Source organism: Branchiostoma lanceolatum, chromosome 14 (genome assembly GCF_035083965.1).
Source record: "Branchiostoma lanceolatum isolate klBraLanc5 chromosome 14, klBraLanc5.hap2, whole genome shotgun sequence".
Taxonomy (NCBI): domain Eukaryota; kingdom Metazoa; phylum Chordata; class Leptocardii; order Amphioxiformes; family Branchiostomatidae; genus Branchiostoma; species Branchiostoma lanceolatum.
The window spans coordinates 13110654-13125912 of record NC_089735.1 but is presented as its reverse complement, the minus strand read 5'-3'; the positions used below and the strand labels follow the sequence as shown (position 1 = coordinate 13125912).

Sequence of the window (15259 nt, the reverse complement as noted above, 5' to 3'; positions counted from 1 at the left end):
TGGGAGATGAGAGTACATAGACCAACTTGCTGGGGATGTAGGAGCGAGGTCTGAACATCTAGACCAACTTATGGCGGACCGTGCTGCCTGGAGGGAAAGAGCAACCCTAGTCCGGGCAAGCTGCCCGACATGATGATGATGATTTCCAATTGTCCAGTTAACCATGACGTAAGAACCGAATTGTTTGAATAAGTTATCACGAAAAACCCTTACTTTATCACATTTCACGGATGAACAGAAAAGCTTGTACTTTTCTCTTGAAATCACAGAACCCACAAATTCTAGAAAAAGTGGGACTTTACGTCTTCCATTGCCTCCAAAAAAAGAAGCCAAACCCAGCTTGATGAGATATACTGGTATAGCCAACAGTCGTATTTGGTAAATTTTAGTAGCCTATTGTTACAACAAAGTCAGTCACAGTTCACTGACACATGTATGTTTCTACTACATGTTTGTATTTCCAATTAGCCCACGGGCATAAACTTGCAATAAAACTTTCTATTATACATCAGTTTCAATTAAACGGTAAATCTTGAAATATAATTTCATTTTCACAGTTTTCAGGGTTACCTCTCAACTGAAAATTTGTGACACCGTGAATATGCATTTCTAATATTACTGCTGCACTACAGAATGGTTTTAATTGCGAACTTAGGCCACACCAATTTATTTTCTTGGTTAACGGAATAAAAAAAATAAGATTAAAAAAATGCTAGATTGGAAAAACAACATGAAAACAGAATCTCAGAGGAATGTTTTTACGTTCAAATTGGTGCACACTGTATCAGGGAGTGAACAGGGTCAGGTGCAAGTTTTCACCCCAGCCTTTTGTTTTCATGAATTTCTTTTGCTAAAATAAAAAATGAAAATCTGTTAACCAAGAAATTAAATTGGTGTGGCCTTTAAAACAGTCGCAAAAACCTCTGTTCCCCTTCTAAACTTAAAATGCATGAATTTACAGTGTGGCACTAATTGCCCATTGTCATAAGTTCCTCCTGAATCAGTTTGAAACAAATATGTTTGAAAAAGCACTTGAACTTTGAACATATAAAGCAAATGTTCATGGTTATATACAAACTCAATCCATTATGCAAACAGAACAACATTAACCTTCAAGTAGGGTGTCTTTGATCAGTTCATAAATCCAGGTTTACCACCCGTGCCAACAGGTCTTTTTTAGCATGAATTTGCAGAAATGAAGCAACTATAATTTTTAAAACCACTCCTGCAACCTTTAAAGGAAACCCAAGCAATATTAGGGCCCAAAAATCGGATTTTGAAAGTCAATTTATTTTGTAATTTCGTTACATGATAAGTTCAAACAACACTATTACAATGTATAGCGATGCCCATGATGCAAAATACGACGTCGTTGTGATGTGAGCACTCACCTAAAATCGTCGCTGGGTTTTTTGTAGGCTCGTGAAACTAAGGGGATCATCATATGGCCTGTTTTTGTGTGGTTTTGAAATGCTCAAAGTATGAAGTTATTACGGAAATATGCTAAACACTTAGTAAATATCACTAGCAAAAAGATTTCAGCATTTTTTTATTTCCATTTTTTTTTGCCCTAATATTGCTTTGGTTGCCTTTAAGAAAGGGTACACTCATCAGGCTGTAATCTGATACAGTAAGCAGCATTTCACCACTTGTTTGTTTTTTTCACATTTTTCCCACTATGTAAATATTGACAGTCTGGCAGTTTTGGCTGCTAAACTCAGTCAACAAGTCCTGAAGTAGTCACCATTATTGACTGTGATATATTTCACTCAAAATATGTTATCCTGACTTTCACAAATAGAAATAGAATCATAACTCAAAAACGTCCTGCTAGGTCTTAGCCTAACTACATCCTAGTTAAACTGATAACTCCGGCTTTACTGCTTACAAATCTTAAAATTCTTTCTATCATCTTCGAAAGAAGGTACATTCTTTCTTATAATTGACCATATTTCATTTGTAAAACCTCAGTTGCCTGCCCAAAACATCATCAATCTAAATGTGTCAGATGTATTTCTATCATTCTACAATTAGTTCAAACTTTTGATTTTACTCTATATGACTTTGACTTATGATTCTTATATATTCCCAGGAATCTTTTATGTTTGGTTAACTTCAGAGCAACATCATTCTTCCTGATGTCATAAAGTTCATTAGCCGGTGTCTTCCTCCAGGAGGGGGAATTAGACTAAGGGTATTCCAGTTTGGGCCAATAATACATGCATTCCTATGGGCAATTTAGAAATTAGGTGTCATTATCTCAGGAAAGATTCTGACCAAGAAAACTTACCCTCAAATTCTCAACAGTTCTGTAGACTGTCATCTATCAGAATTGTGAGAACTTCTATATGGCTATTCTCCGGGCCACCCCACTATCTCAGGGGGTTCCAGAAGACAAAAAGATGGAGAAAGGTCGTTTTGGTCAACAAATTCTACAAGTATGAAGTCTGGCCTGTCATACCCACCCCAGAATTGCCAAGATTTCACCAAAAATTCCACCAAGAAAGGCTTTCAATGTTTTAATGCCCTCTTTAATTCTGAGCCCCTTCACCCTGGGGTCTTAGGCGCCTGCACCAATACCCTCATCCCCCCAGGATCCTGATCTATAGGATTTAGGGGACCTTTGTAGAAATTAGAGGTAATATAGAAAATGTTCTTTTTCTACTTCCTTTGCTGTCATTTCCACTTTCTGGAAAAGATCCTAGGGTTCTTTAGTTTATGTAGAATAAAATTTGTTTCTTTTTTCACAAGTTAATGGAATACCTGCACCATATCAGCTTGTTCAAGTTCTCTTTATCTGTCTCTAAAAAGGACTTTGACTTTCCTAGCTATGATAGAGACTGCCATTATGTGTGTACAGTATCATCAAGTTAACACTTGGCTAGCTTCTATCTGCCTGTTATCAGTTAATGTCACCTCAACAATTCTTTTGTTTACATATTTGGGTCTACATGTCACTTCCTTCAGTGACACTGACAAAAAGGTCTAGAGAGAATTGCTGTCTCAGAATTATAACTCTCATAATTCTCATAAAGACCGGAACATTTCAAAAACAGTTTTATCGAGGCCTTCTCAATGTCATAATGTCTTGAATGTCCAGTGGAATTATGACTATATGAGAGTTGACATAAACTTTCAATCACACACACACAACACAAACCAACAATATTTGAGAGGAAGTCATATATCATGGTGCATGCCACCTGGTGAGGTAACAGAACCTGATATAGATCATAAAGCATAATATGGCAGTGCTTTTGTTGACGCTGACAAGGTGTGACTGGGATTGGACTCAAGATCACACCAGTCCAGTTCTGCAATATCATCCAAGGTACTACTAGTACTGTCCAACTAGGAGCCATTTTTCACATATCACAAGTAATTGTATTCAAGTCACACTTAAGGCCTGGAGTTGGGCTTCATAAATTTATAGTTATGATGATAGAATAAATCTGTAAAGATAGTTTGCTATCCGACATAAGCTCCCATCTTTGTATAGACAGTGACTTTCTTAAAGATCAAGTACATGTTAAGGCTTTAGGTTTAGTTTAACAATCAAGCTTAGTTTACATCTTCTTAATACTGCAAATACATTTAAATGGCATTGAACTGAAAAACTGCAACTCCTACTACAAGCCAAAAACTGGGCTGTTGTTTATTTTCAATACAAACAACAAGTAGCTTATATTTTCACTAGAATTACAGCGTTGGCAAATAACAAGGCTGAAGAGGAACTCTTACCTCCAACCCCCGCCATCCTTGCACAGACCTCGGACCAGGAAGTCAGATTGGAAAAATCTCCTTACGCCCCAAAACTGCGTTCCACGGCCTCGAATGGTATAATACTCCCTTAGTCAACAATCCATATTTCGTTGGTGACTTGTTTTTAATCCCTAGTACAATTGTTCAGAGGAAAAAGGTAACGTTTTCCCCGAATCTGTCTGCACGCTCCAAGTTGGGAGGAACTGGCAAAGTTTTAGCCGCTCCACTTCCTGATTGGGTCATGTGATGAGTTTTGACCAATGGGAAAGCGTGGTTCCCGTCAGCTACGGGACAAAGGTCAACAGATGGTCCAGGATTTGGCGCGAAATTCGTTTCATACCCCTGGTAAGAGTATCCATCTATTCTTAGACTACTGTAGTCCTTAAAGCAATCAGAGGAGCGAATTGGAGCTAGAATAGGATAGATACCAAGCTAGGGTACAAATGTAGGTAACTACAGCATAGGACAACATCTATGTGCCCTTGCGGATAACAGGGTAAACTTTTAATATCAGGTAATGATTTTTTTTTTGGAAGGGGGGGTGGGGTGCTTGCAGTTTTCTCAGCCTCCTCAATAGATGTCCTTGGCAGACTTGCTATTTTGTTTGTTTGCTCATAATGTACTGTTTCACGATCGTACAAGGTTTCTAATAACTATAAAGAGGCAACACATTTTTATTAAACTGCAAATTAGAAAGAAAAAAGGGGGAAACTGTGTGTATGTGTTGACTTTAAAAGTCAAAAATATTCCAGCATCCTGAAATTTCATATATATGCCATCAACAGCAAAGAACTACCAAATAAGTGTTTTGATATCAAGATATTAAACAAAGTTTTATTGAGATTCCTTTAAACAAGAAAATAATAGAGTTAACCTCCTTGATTCTAAAAAAAAGTGGTCATCACTTTCTATACACTACCTGGAATGGCAAATAACAATCCAAAGACTCAACACAGGTATCATAATCAGATACTTATCTTGACAGCTGATACATATGTTGATAATGGAATGAGTTCTGTAATCATCCAAACGTCACGAATATAATTTTACTCTTAAGTACTCAGGGTACCTAAGTTGGGCAAAGATACCCAAAATGGTGCATTTACAATTACATATACTAACAATAACATCTTATTCAGGGCCATGAGAGATTCAAGTTATACTGCTTGAGTGAAATTCAGTACAGCTATATCAGTGCCATTTGATTTCAGTAATATAAGATAAGTGTCTTCACAATTATGGTAATCAACATGATATTGGCACATGCATTGTAGACTAAACTGTTAAAGATATCATAATAAACTCTGTCTATAGATTTTTGACTCATGCTTAATCAATAATGAAAAAATAATCAAACTTCTTAAACTATCATAAAATGGTGATGACAGTTCTATATGACAGTTTTACAATTCATGCAAGCTCCTTCAGTTGTTCTAAACAGTTTTCAATCATACATTTTTAAACATGTTCTCTATCTCAGCTCCTTGTTACATTGTTATGGCTGTTCTAGGACTTGAGAGGAACAGAGAGAGTAAGATAGTTTTTCCTTTTGTAAATACTCTGATTTTTTTCTCATTATAGCAACATCAAGCACCAGACCGGGCAGGGCTAGGATTTTATCACAGCTCATCAACTGGTAGCCCTGTAGTGATTCGGCGCTGAAGATCTCTGTAGTGTTTCATGATCTGCAAAGGAAATCATAAATATGTCTAATTTTGGAATTGCTTAAAACACCCTCCATTTTAATTCCGAACTTCCAGTTAAATCCAGAAATACGTAACAGCCATCAATGACCCCCTGGGGATTAGCCCAAATCTGCAGAAATTTGGACTTGAGCCAGAAATCTGGGACTTGAGCCAGAAATCTGTGACCTTAAGCCAGAAATACAAAATCCCTATGATTTCTGACTCAAGTCCCAGATTTCTGGCTCAAGTCCAAGATTTCTGGCTCAAGGTCACAGAAATCTGCAGATTTCTGCAGATTTGGGCTAATCCCCAGGGGGTCATTGATGGCGGTTACGTATTCCTTACATCATTTTTACATATAGTTTACAACATCAGCCCATTAGTAGATGTAAGGTTGCTGAGATATGGGAGGTCAGTCCGGAATTAAACTGGAAGTCCGGAGGGTGTTTTATAGAATATCTGTCCCAAGTCCTTGAGCCTGTAGCAGCATTGCTGTGGAGATACACTTCATCACAGCTCATCGATTGGTAGCTCCTTGTTGATTCGGTAATGAAGGTCTTTGTAGTGTTTTTTGACCTGAAAAGGAAATGAGCCAACAGGATTATGACTATGTGTACACAATTTGAAGAAATGCTGTGGATGACTACTATTATTGCATTTTACAACTCTCCAAGCAGAGGTAAGATCCGGGGTATTTTCGATGTATTTTCATAGTATTTCGTATGTCTTTCTACTTTTCCATTTTTTGGTTGGGTCTCCCTCCTCTCAAAACGGAAAAGTAGAAAGACTTACAAAATGCCGCGAAAATACGTCGAGAATACCCTGGATCTTACCTCTGCTTTACTACAGTCAAAAAAGCCCAAGAAGACTACTCAGGGGATAGATAAAATCCGGTCTATGTGGACTGGTGGTCACTACAGACAGTATTCTTTAAATGCCTGTGTCAGTTGGCCCTTATGTAGAGGTGGTCACTTATACAAAGTTGACTATACTTTTAAATTAACAAATTTGGCAGTTTTTTTAACCCTTTAGATGTCAGAAGCTTGAGCATTAGCTATTGCATACCAAATGTTTATTTTAACAAACATAACTACAAATTTAGTATTGGAACGCTTCAGACCCTAAGTCTCTTGCAGCAACTATTTCCAAGCATTTATCAAAACAAATACACGTTACCTTATATCCTAGATCCTTAACTTTGTCCAGAAGGTCGGCATGGCGTGCCTGCTTTTCTTGTGGGAACTGTTCCTTCCCGATGTCTTCCTTCTGCTGTTGAGATTTCACCAGAGCCTCCTTGTAGTGGGAATGTTTGTCCATCTTCTTCTGGAAATGACTGAGTTCCTCCTGGAAAAGCCATTATTTACAATGAATTAGTTCAAATACATGTACCGATTACTATATGCCAAATTGTACACATAGCAGAATAAAAAGACTCTTTTTACACAACCAAGACATTTATTCTACCGACGTTTCAGTGACCATCTGTCACCTTCTTCAAGGCAATTCTGACTGGTTCACATAGTAATGCAGCACAGGTGTCGCAGCTTATACATAATAATGAGATGCATTCCCAAACGCAAAGTATTTACATAATATGTACAATCACGGGATCACTATGCGGTCCCAAATGTACAGAAGTGATGTCATCCCATGATTGCACATTATGTAAATACTTTGCGTTTGGGAATGCATCTCATTATTGTGTACAAGCAGCGACAACTGTGCTGCATTGCTATGTGAACCAGTTAGAATTGCCTTGAAGAAGGTGGCAGATGGTCACCGAAACGTCGGTGGAATAAATCTCTTGGTTGTATAAAAAGAGTCTTTTTATTCAGTGACTTACCAACCTGACCAACCGGATGAAACTATCAACGGATGTACATATAGCAATTTCTAAAAGTTTAACTGGCTCTAGGTTTATCAGTGAGATAAGACAAAAATGTTTACTAATACAATCAGTAATGAGCAATCTTTAAGCAAGGGTAAAAGTTTGGCGTAACATAATAATACTAGGTGATTGGTCAACATGAAAAAATCTAAACACTTCTAAAATTACAAAAATCTAAAAGACAACCCTACAAACATGTATTTCTTTCTGCACTAAGCACAAATTACCTTGATAGACTTAAGCTCATCGTCTGTGAAGTTGCCCTTCTGTGCGGCAGCCCAGAGTTCCCTGATTTTGGGTTCCTTAAAGTCCATCTCATCGATGTACCCGGAGGATATCTTCAGATCAAGCTTGCCCAGCGTGTCACGCAGATCCCTGAACTTCTGCTTTAACTCGACGTTCCTGTCCCGTCCTTCAATGGTGTTTTCTATATATGGAGAATATAGGCAATAGGACAATGCAACTGGACATCAGGGCTTTTTTTCTGCATACCTTTTTATTTATTCATTTATTTCTGTATTCTTTTACTAGGGTAGCTCCCTCAGTTGCTTGGCACTGATTTTCAGGTAGGCCCTAGATACACATATGCAAATAATACACTGATATTTACATAACATAAGAAACTTGTGCGTCATATTACAAAATCGTATCCATACTCATCGTCCATTTCGTGCCAGGTCGTAAGGATTGGAGGTCAGGGGTCACACAATTCTTTTGCAGTGTTTTGAATGTTAGCATGGATGAAATGGTTTTAACATCTACCGGCAGTGTATTCCAATTCTCTGCACCTCTGTACGCAAATGTATGTTTCCCAGAGTCCAGTTTGGCAGTCGCAAGAAGTGATTTGAACTATGTCGGGGTTTACAAGTGTGAGACTCAGACGCTCTGATAAAGGAGCTTAGGTACTCAGGTAACTGATTATACAATGACTTGTGCACAATTACCTGCACAAGACAAAGATTACCTGCAGAACTTGTTTCCTTTTCCTTTAATTTAGTTTAAGGCCATAAGAAAACAATGTTTTGAAGGAACAAGTCCTGATACAACTTTAAATCTTGTGATCTGCTGTATAACAGGATTCCAGTTTCAGTGTAGCAAATACACACATAATATATGAGTCATAATGCCAAGTACATTCGCAGGTGAGGTGCAGGTATATATCAGAAATACCTGTATATCTCTAATTCTACTTACCTGCAGGTACATGCATTAATCTGCAGGTACCTGCTGGTATTTTGGGCCCTGCTGGACATACAATATATTTAGTAACAGAAACTACATGTACCTGTAGATCAAAAGTTCAGAAGAAGGGTGATTTCTTAACAGAGCTTGAAATACAACATCAAGGGTAATTTTATCCTGTTTTGTCAATGCTGATTTTTCTATTTATTGGTTCAGCATGTACATGCCAGGGTTGTCCAACTAGCCGGAGGCTATTACTTAGGGCGAACCCATGTGTGGTCATAGGACTGTAGGTTTTTGGACCATTTCACACCGGGGCATGCCCCTACTCTTTTTCGGAAGGTGTGGTGGGTTATTTTACGTGGGCTCTCCCTAAACACGGGACCTCCATTTAACATCCTATCCGAGGGACGTCCCAAACCCTAGATGAGCTAGGTACTCATTTACACCTGAGTGAAGTGAGGAAAGTCATGTTTTAAAAGTGCCTTTTCCAAGGGCACAACGTTGGGGCGCATGTCTAGACATGTCTGGTGGCAGCCCGGGTTCGAACTCGGGTCCCCTTGTTTGACAGTCAAATGTTCTATCCATTACGCCACACAATGCCACATCAATGCTGATAGTTGCAAATCACTAATAGGTGTAGACTACTAAAATTAGTGGGTTTTTTTTCAAAAATATATGCAATATCAATATTGACATGAAATTTAAAGGCCATTTCTGAGTGCTATACCCACCTTTGTGGTCTGGTATCTCGTTGGCCATCATCTGGTATTCTTCAACCTTCTCCTGGTGGTGCTTCAGTTCTGTCTTTAAGTCTTCCAACTCCTCAGGGGAGAATCCAGCCTGTGTAAAAAGTACAAATATCTATTAGCAAACATTTGCAGGAAGCTTCCCCAGCTCATGTTTCGTGGAGGAATGCCCTCTAGAGGAATTATATCAAACTGCAGCTCCCACATTCTGAGGTGAAATTCTGAAGTATCTGATATCAAATTGCGGTTTTCAAACAGTCTAAAGACTGCCCCACAAAAGGACAAAAAACAAATAACAGAATATTAAGCAAAAAAACTGCTTTTAACTCACCACAACAAAACTACAAGAAAACAAGGGACAGCTTATTTAGCAACAGTTATGATCTTGTGACAACACTAGCAAAGTTTTCAGGTATGCTTGTGTTGAATAATAGATTCTAGCACAATTATAGTATACAATGTACCACCTGGCAGATAGATATTAAAAATAGTTTTCATACTAAGGTATAGGATGTCTCATCAGATGATTCACAGCTGTGAGAGAGCATATCATTTTCTCCCAATACACCTTTCTCACGCAGCAGACATGATAGAATGAAAATGATGCCACTGTGGCAAACATTAGACCTACCCTAACTGTCCATTACAATTAGCAGTTCAACCTATGATTGCATGGTAATTAGGAAATCGACCAATGAAGAAGTTGCTGCATGTCCGTCAAATATCTGCTTTTCTATGTTTTTATTTTGCATTTCTACCTTTCGACGGAGGAGGGCGGTACTATAGGATCAGTCAACGTGGCTCTAAATTGCTGCATCTTTTCTGTGCATGACACTAGTTATGATATTGATAACTGGATATCATATTTCTAAACTTAGTGTGATTTGGGAGGCAAACTAAATCTGTAGATTATTTTTGTTACTTTGCCTCATTGGCCTCGTTTTCATTCTATCATGTCCGCCCCGTGAGAAAGGTGTATACAGTACTTCCTCCAAGTGCACCTTTTTGTCGTCAATGGTCACTCAGTGGTCATCTTATAGTGGAAAGGGAGCCTTAGTACTAGTAACATATACGGTCTTATCATTTTAGGACATAACATATCATAAAAAATGTCCATTTGAATTTTAGTTATCCTGTTGAAAAAATATCAAAACCTTAAAAAAACTAAGCTTTCCCACTGACATAAGAAAAACCTACTAATGACATTTGATTCTTCACCTTTTGTGCCTTCATCCAGATTTTCTTGATCCTGTTGTCTGTGAACTCCTTGCTCACATCCTTGGCATGTCTCATATCCACATCATTTCTCACTTGCTGTGCATACTTGCCTCCATCTATTCCATACTTGGCCATCAATTCTAGAGAAAGAAAACATGTTTATTTTTATTTTGAAGATACAGAAAATCCTTTATAACTGCTCCTAGTACATTTTCTACAGTCACTTCTAGGGGTGGATACCGGTTCAGCTTAATAAGGTCCAAGTCCAGGGTTAAGGTCCAGAGATTTAGGTTCAGGTCCGGACCTGAACCTGATCCTGTCTAGTTGAGATGTTTTGTTTTATCAAACCAATATTAAGCATAGCGAATTAAGACAGACATGCATAACTGTAAAATTTTCTTGGTGAGAAGACTTTAAAGGCAAACCAGTATTTGATATTTAAATGTTGCACTTATTTTACATTGCATATGCCTTTTCTTCTCATAGGGAGACTCAAAACACTTTTCATCAAACAAAATAGAAAAATTGTACTTTGTTCAGGTTTTTTTGGACTCAGGTTTTTGGCTTTCAGGTTTTTTGGACTTGTTTCTTGGATGAAATATAGGTACGGTCCGAATCACGTCCAGCGAACTGGTATCCACCCCTAGTCACTACTCACCAACAGAGTACTAGTAGATGATACAGCATCAGACTACCAACAGAGAAGAAACTGGAGGAGTGAGTTTCATTGTGTGGCTAACATTCTATCAAACAGTCATAAAGTTACAAAAACCCCTTGGGCCAAAAGTCTTCATTAATGAAAAATACCTGAGTCATGAACTTCAAGGCAATTTAGATCCGAACTATAATAATAACAATGGTCAGAAATTACCCGTGCAATGGCAGCCAGTGCTGAATTGCTGCTGGGTTTGCAATCACATAATACACAACAGATTGTACATGTGGAACTGTTGCAAGGGTCTAGACGGCTGCTATTCGGCACCAGCAGGTGAGCTCGATACGACCTTCCCCAACCGAAGTCAGGTACCCATTCACACCTGGGTGGAGTGAGGAAAGTCGTGTAAAGTGCCTTTCCCAAAGGCAAAACATCAGGGCATATCAGGGTTTCGAACCCGCCACACGATGCCACATTGAACACTAGTAATCCTTCTACAGATGCGGTATTACTTACTACGGAGATTGTCTCTCAGGTTGGCCTCCTTCTCTCCATCTTGGTCTCCCCCCTCTGCCCTCAGCTTCTTCCACTTGAACTCTTCCGTCTCATGCAGCTTCAGGTCACTGTGGAGCTCTGCCAGCTTAGCGTCAGACACAAGCTTTGAGCAGAAAAACATTTTCAACTGTTAGTAGTTTGAAACAACATTGCCATATGGTAGTTGTCTTACTAGTAATAGCACTTCCTTTTTCATCCACTTTCTGTCATCAAATGTTGCTGTCATTTCATTTGATCTAGTGATAATGTGAATGATAGCAGTTCATGAAAATGCTCCTTCTTGTAGTTATGATTTTCTATATGGCCTCTGTGCTGCGGTCTCGCCAACTCCGGTGGTATGGACATGTTGAACGCGCCAGTGGCTGCATCAACGCCATCACCAAAATGCAGTTGCCAGGCAACAGAGGTCGTGGCAGACCTAGGAAATCTTGGATGGAGTGTGTCAAGAAGGACATTAAGGTGTGCGGCCTGACCAGCGTAAACCCCCTGGACAGAGCCACGTGGAAGCTTAAGAGCGGTGTGACAACTAGCCGACTGCTGCCCACCCCTGTGTCGGGGACCCCGGTAGCAGTTTACTCAAATATTGGATACTACTACTGTAACAGTACTAAACTACTATGGCTTATGAAAAGGGCTGACCCAGAAACAGCTGCCAGGAGGACAGCACTATTGTATGCTGTGTAAACAACAGGTATAGGCCCTAGCCCCCTAACTATATACCATTTTAAGTTGGCTGGCGCTGATCTTCAATCAGCATTTAAGAAGTGACACACACTTAAACTTAAAGATGTTCTTTGATTAGTAAACTCTACCGGTATCGCAGATTTGTAAAAACAAATACCTTGAATTTTAACACCAATCTTAAATAATTGTAAGTCATCAATTCATTGCTGCCATATGTTTTGTAGCCCCCAATTCACTTCCTTGTTTTTATTGCACTTCCTCAGACAATTGCCCTTAAAGAAAGGTACAGTTTCAATCTAACTCTAAATCGAATTACTAGTAAGAAGCTATTATAAGTTTCTTTCAGCACCACAGACCTTCTTTCAATCATCTATGTCTGGACACTCCCCAACAAGTAACATAAGATCTTAGTAATTCTTTGTCAGTCACTGAACCATTTTAAGTTTACACAGACTGTGTACATCACATGACCAGTGTGTAATTAAATTAAGTTTGGCCCAATCAGACCACGACAACTCACTGTTTCCCACAAAGACTGCTTACTCATCTTGCACGCTAGCTTACCAAACTTAAGTATGCCAAGAAAACCAATCAACAGTACTAAAATATGGTCCCATCTTGCTCTTTCCTAAGGCCACACCAATTTAATTTCTTGGTTAACGGATTTTTAAAAAAATGCTAAATTCCAAAATCAACATGAAAACAGAATCTCAGAGGAAAGTTTGTACTTTGGTGCACACAATTTCAGGGTGTGAGCAGGGTCAGGTGCAAGTTTTCACCCCAGCCTTCTGTTTTCATTTTTTGTGTGTGCTAAAATTAAAGAAAAAAATCTGTTAACCAAGAAATTAAATTGGTGTGGCCTAAGGCCTAGGAAAAAAATGTTTGACATGCTGCTGTAAATAATCTATGTGAAAGAGGATCCTGAGTTATTTCATACATTTGTCATCTCTCTGTTGTTAAGTTTAACTAGCACCACCTGTAATGTTCTAAATTATAAACGTAACGCAATTATAAATGTGACCAATCAGAGTGTGACATGACATAGATATCTTCTTTCTTCAGTTACGTCCTGGAATTATGCTTTAAGTTTAACTGGCAGGTTTTAAAAGCTAAAATAACTGCAACACCACAAAAACACTCTGACAGCAACTATTAAGGTTTGCAACATTGTAATAATAATTTACGTTACATTATATCAATGTATATAATCTTCGCGGGTATCGGATTCTGTTCCCAAAAACACATCGGGCTCCTTTCAAAAGTACAAGACTATTTTTCTAACGGTACTACCCTGTACCTGTCTGGGGGCGTGCCCAAAACACAAGACGCAACAAAAAGGAAACACTATTTGTTTTCCAAGGGGGAGGGGCGGAAGTTACGTATATATGAGAAAGATGCTGATGTACAATCTGGTTGCATTTTTACACCCATATCTATAACCATTTCAAGTGTAATACATGTACACATATCCTAAACTACATAGGAGATTATGTAGGAGATTGCTCTCACCTTTTGTGCTTTCTCCCATGCTGCTTGCACCTTTGCAGACCGAAACTCGCGATCTCGTTTCTCCTTGGGATGGAAATCGTTCTTATCTTTAGAATATTTGCCCGCTCCGGTCAGGCAGAGTTGGGCAAAGACGCCCAGAAGGACAAGGTGAACATAAAGGTGTGAATATCTCATGATGAGATCCAAGAAAACCCGAACGAAGAAGCTGAGAGTGGCTAAAGTGTACGACTTGCGTGCTGTCCTCTGCCGTCTGCTTTTTCTACTGACTTTGAATCACACGTGTAACCTTTGACCTCCCCGCCCATTGTACCATATTAAATATATAGTATCGCCGTATCACCGCTGAACTACCAAGAGAAGCTGTACGTTGTTGTCAATGTGGCTTCGGGACAGGTTTTGCTTGGAAAATGTTGCAAACTGTTTTAAGATGAACTTCAAGCCGAATTTGATTATTATGTGGATAATCTACTTCGCTGAGGTCAGCTTCAAGATCACAGGCAAGTGCGTTTAAGGGTCTGTAAAGCCCAGGTTACACATAGCCGAACATGGCTCCCGAACGCTACCCGACTCAGGTCGGCTGACGTTCGGGAGCAGTCTGACCAGTTTTGGGGCCACGCCTATCTTTGGCGCCGAACATGCGCCGAAGATACGCCGATCATCTCCTAACCAGTACACGAATTACTCCCGAATGGGCCCAGAATGCTTTGTAGCCTACTCCCAACCATCCCGACCTCTAGCCGCAGACTGCCGCATCTCTCCTGACTAATCTCCTAAAAACCGTTTGCAGACCCTCTCACGAATTGAATTGGATATTCAGCGACTTTCAAAAGAGGGGTCATTTTCGGTTTTGATAAAAATAATCCATTGTATTATGTTGTTAGCATCACCGAGAGATCGAATATCGAATTCGGATCATGGCTAGCTTTAATACTGCTTTTAGTGTTCTTCTTTGTTTTTGGTCGTGTGAAGGTCGGGGTGATTCGCCCACGTTCCGATAGTAGTCACTTGGCTGAGAATTAGTTAGCAGAGATTTGTCTACGGCCTTGGGGTGAGTTATGGGTAGGTTGGAAACTAGTTGGGAGTAAGTCAGTAGTGTTTCTGGCTTGGTAAGGTTCTAATTTTACTACTGACTCAATCCCGAATACCAGCCGAGCACTAGCCGACCGCGCCGAACACCAGCCGACCCATTTCAGACCCTCCGTCCAGAGTTGAATGTTTTTAAATTTTCAAAACATTCGGCTGGCGCAGCCGAACACCAGCCGACTCAGCCGAACGCCAGCCGACTCGGCCGAACGCCAGCCGAGCTAGCTCCCGAATCATTCCCGAACCACTCTAACCATGGTCGGAGGAGAGTCGGGAGGCCATGTTCGGC

General features: G+C 39.6%; 2 protein-coding genes across 3 annotated transcripts in view; both read right to left on the bottom strand.

Annotated features, from left to right (window-relative positions):
- The window catches only part of LOC136448409 (phosphoinositide 3-kinase adapter protein 1-like), a 44779-nt gene extending 40788 nt beyond the window's left edge, over positions 1–3991 (bottom strand). Inside the window, exon 1 of the mRNA XM_066447870.1 lies at positions 3742–3991. Within this exon, the coding sequence (XP_066303967.1) occupies positions 3742–3757 (16 nt within the window). The 5' untranslated portion in view covers positions 3758–3991. The remainder of the gene's footprint in view (positions 1–3741) is intronic.
- Positions 3992–4566: 575 nt separating this feature from the next.
- Positions 4567–14170, bottom strand: LOC136448520 (alpha-2-macroglobulin receptor-associated protein-like). 2 transcript variants are annotated; one of them, XM_066448109.1, is made up of 7 exons: positions 13888–14170; positions 11656–11797; positions 10485–10624; positions 9252–9360; positions 7563–7762; positions 6624–6791; positions 4567–5447 (listed from the first exon to the last, which is right to left on the bottom strand). In XM_066448109.1, the coding sequence occupies exons 1-7, from the start codon at positions 14059–14061 to the stop codon at positions 5382–5384; spliced, it is 999 nt and encodes a 332-aa protein (XP_066304206.1). In that variant the 5' UTR covers positions 14062–14170; the 3' UTR covers positions 4567–5381. The 2 variants fall into 2 exon arrangements, with proteins under 2 accessions (XP_066304206.1, XP_066304205.1); XM_066448108.1 differs by having other exon boundaries at positions 4567–6023; positions 13888–14169.
- Between the last annotated feature and the right edge of the window lie 1089 nt (positions 14171–15259).

Coding starts and splice junctions, on each gene's coding strand:
- LOC136448520 (XM_066448109.1), bottom strand. CDS start 14,061: ATGAGATATTCACACCTTTATGTTCACCTTGTCCTTCTGGGCGTCTTT. Junction 10,625..11,655: donor CCTGAGAGACAATCTCCGTA/GTAAGTAATACC, acceptor TTCTTTCTCTAG/AATTGATGGCCAAGTATGGA. Junction 9,361..10,484: donor TCTGGATGAAGGCACAAAAG/GTGAAGAATCAA, acceptor CTTTTTACACAG/GCTGGATTCTCCCCTGAGGA.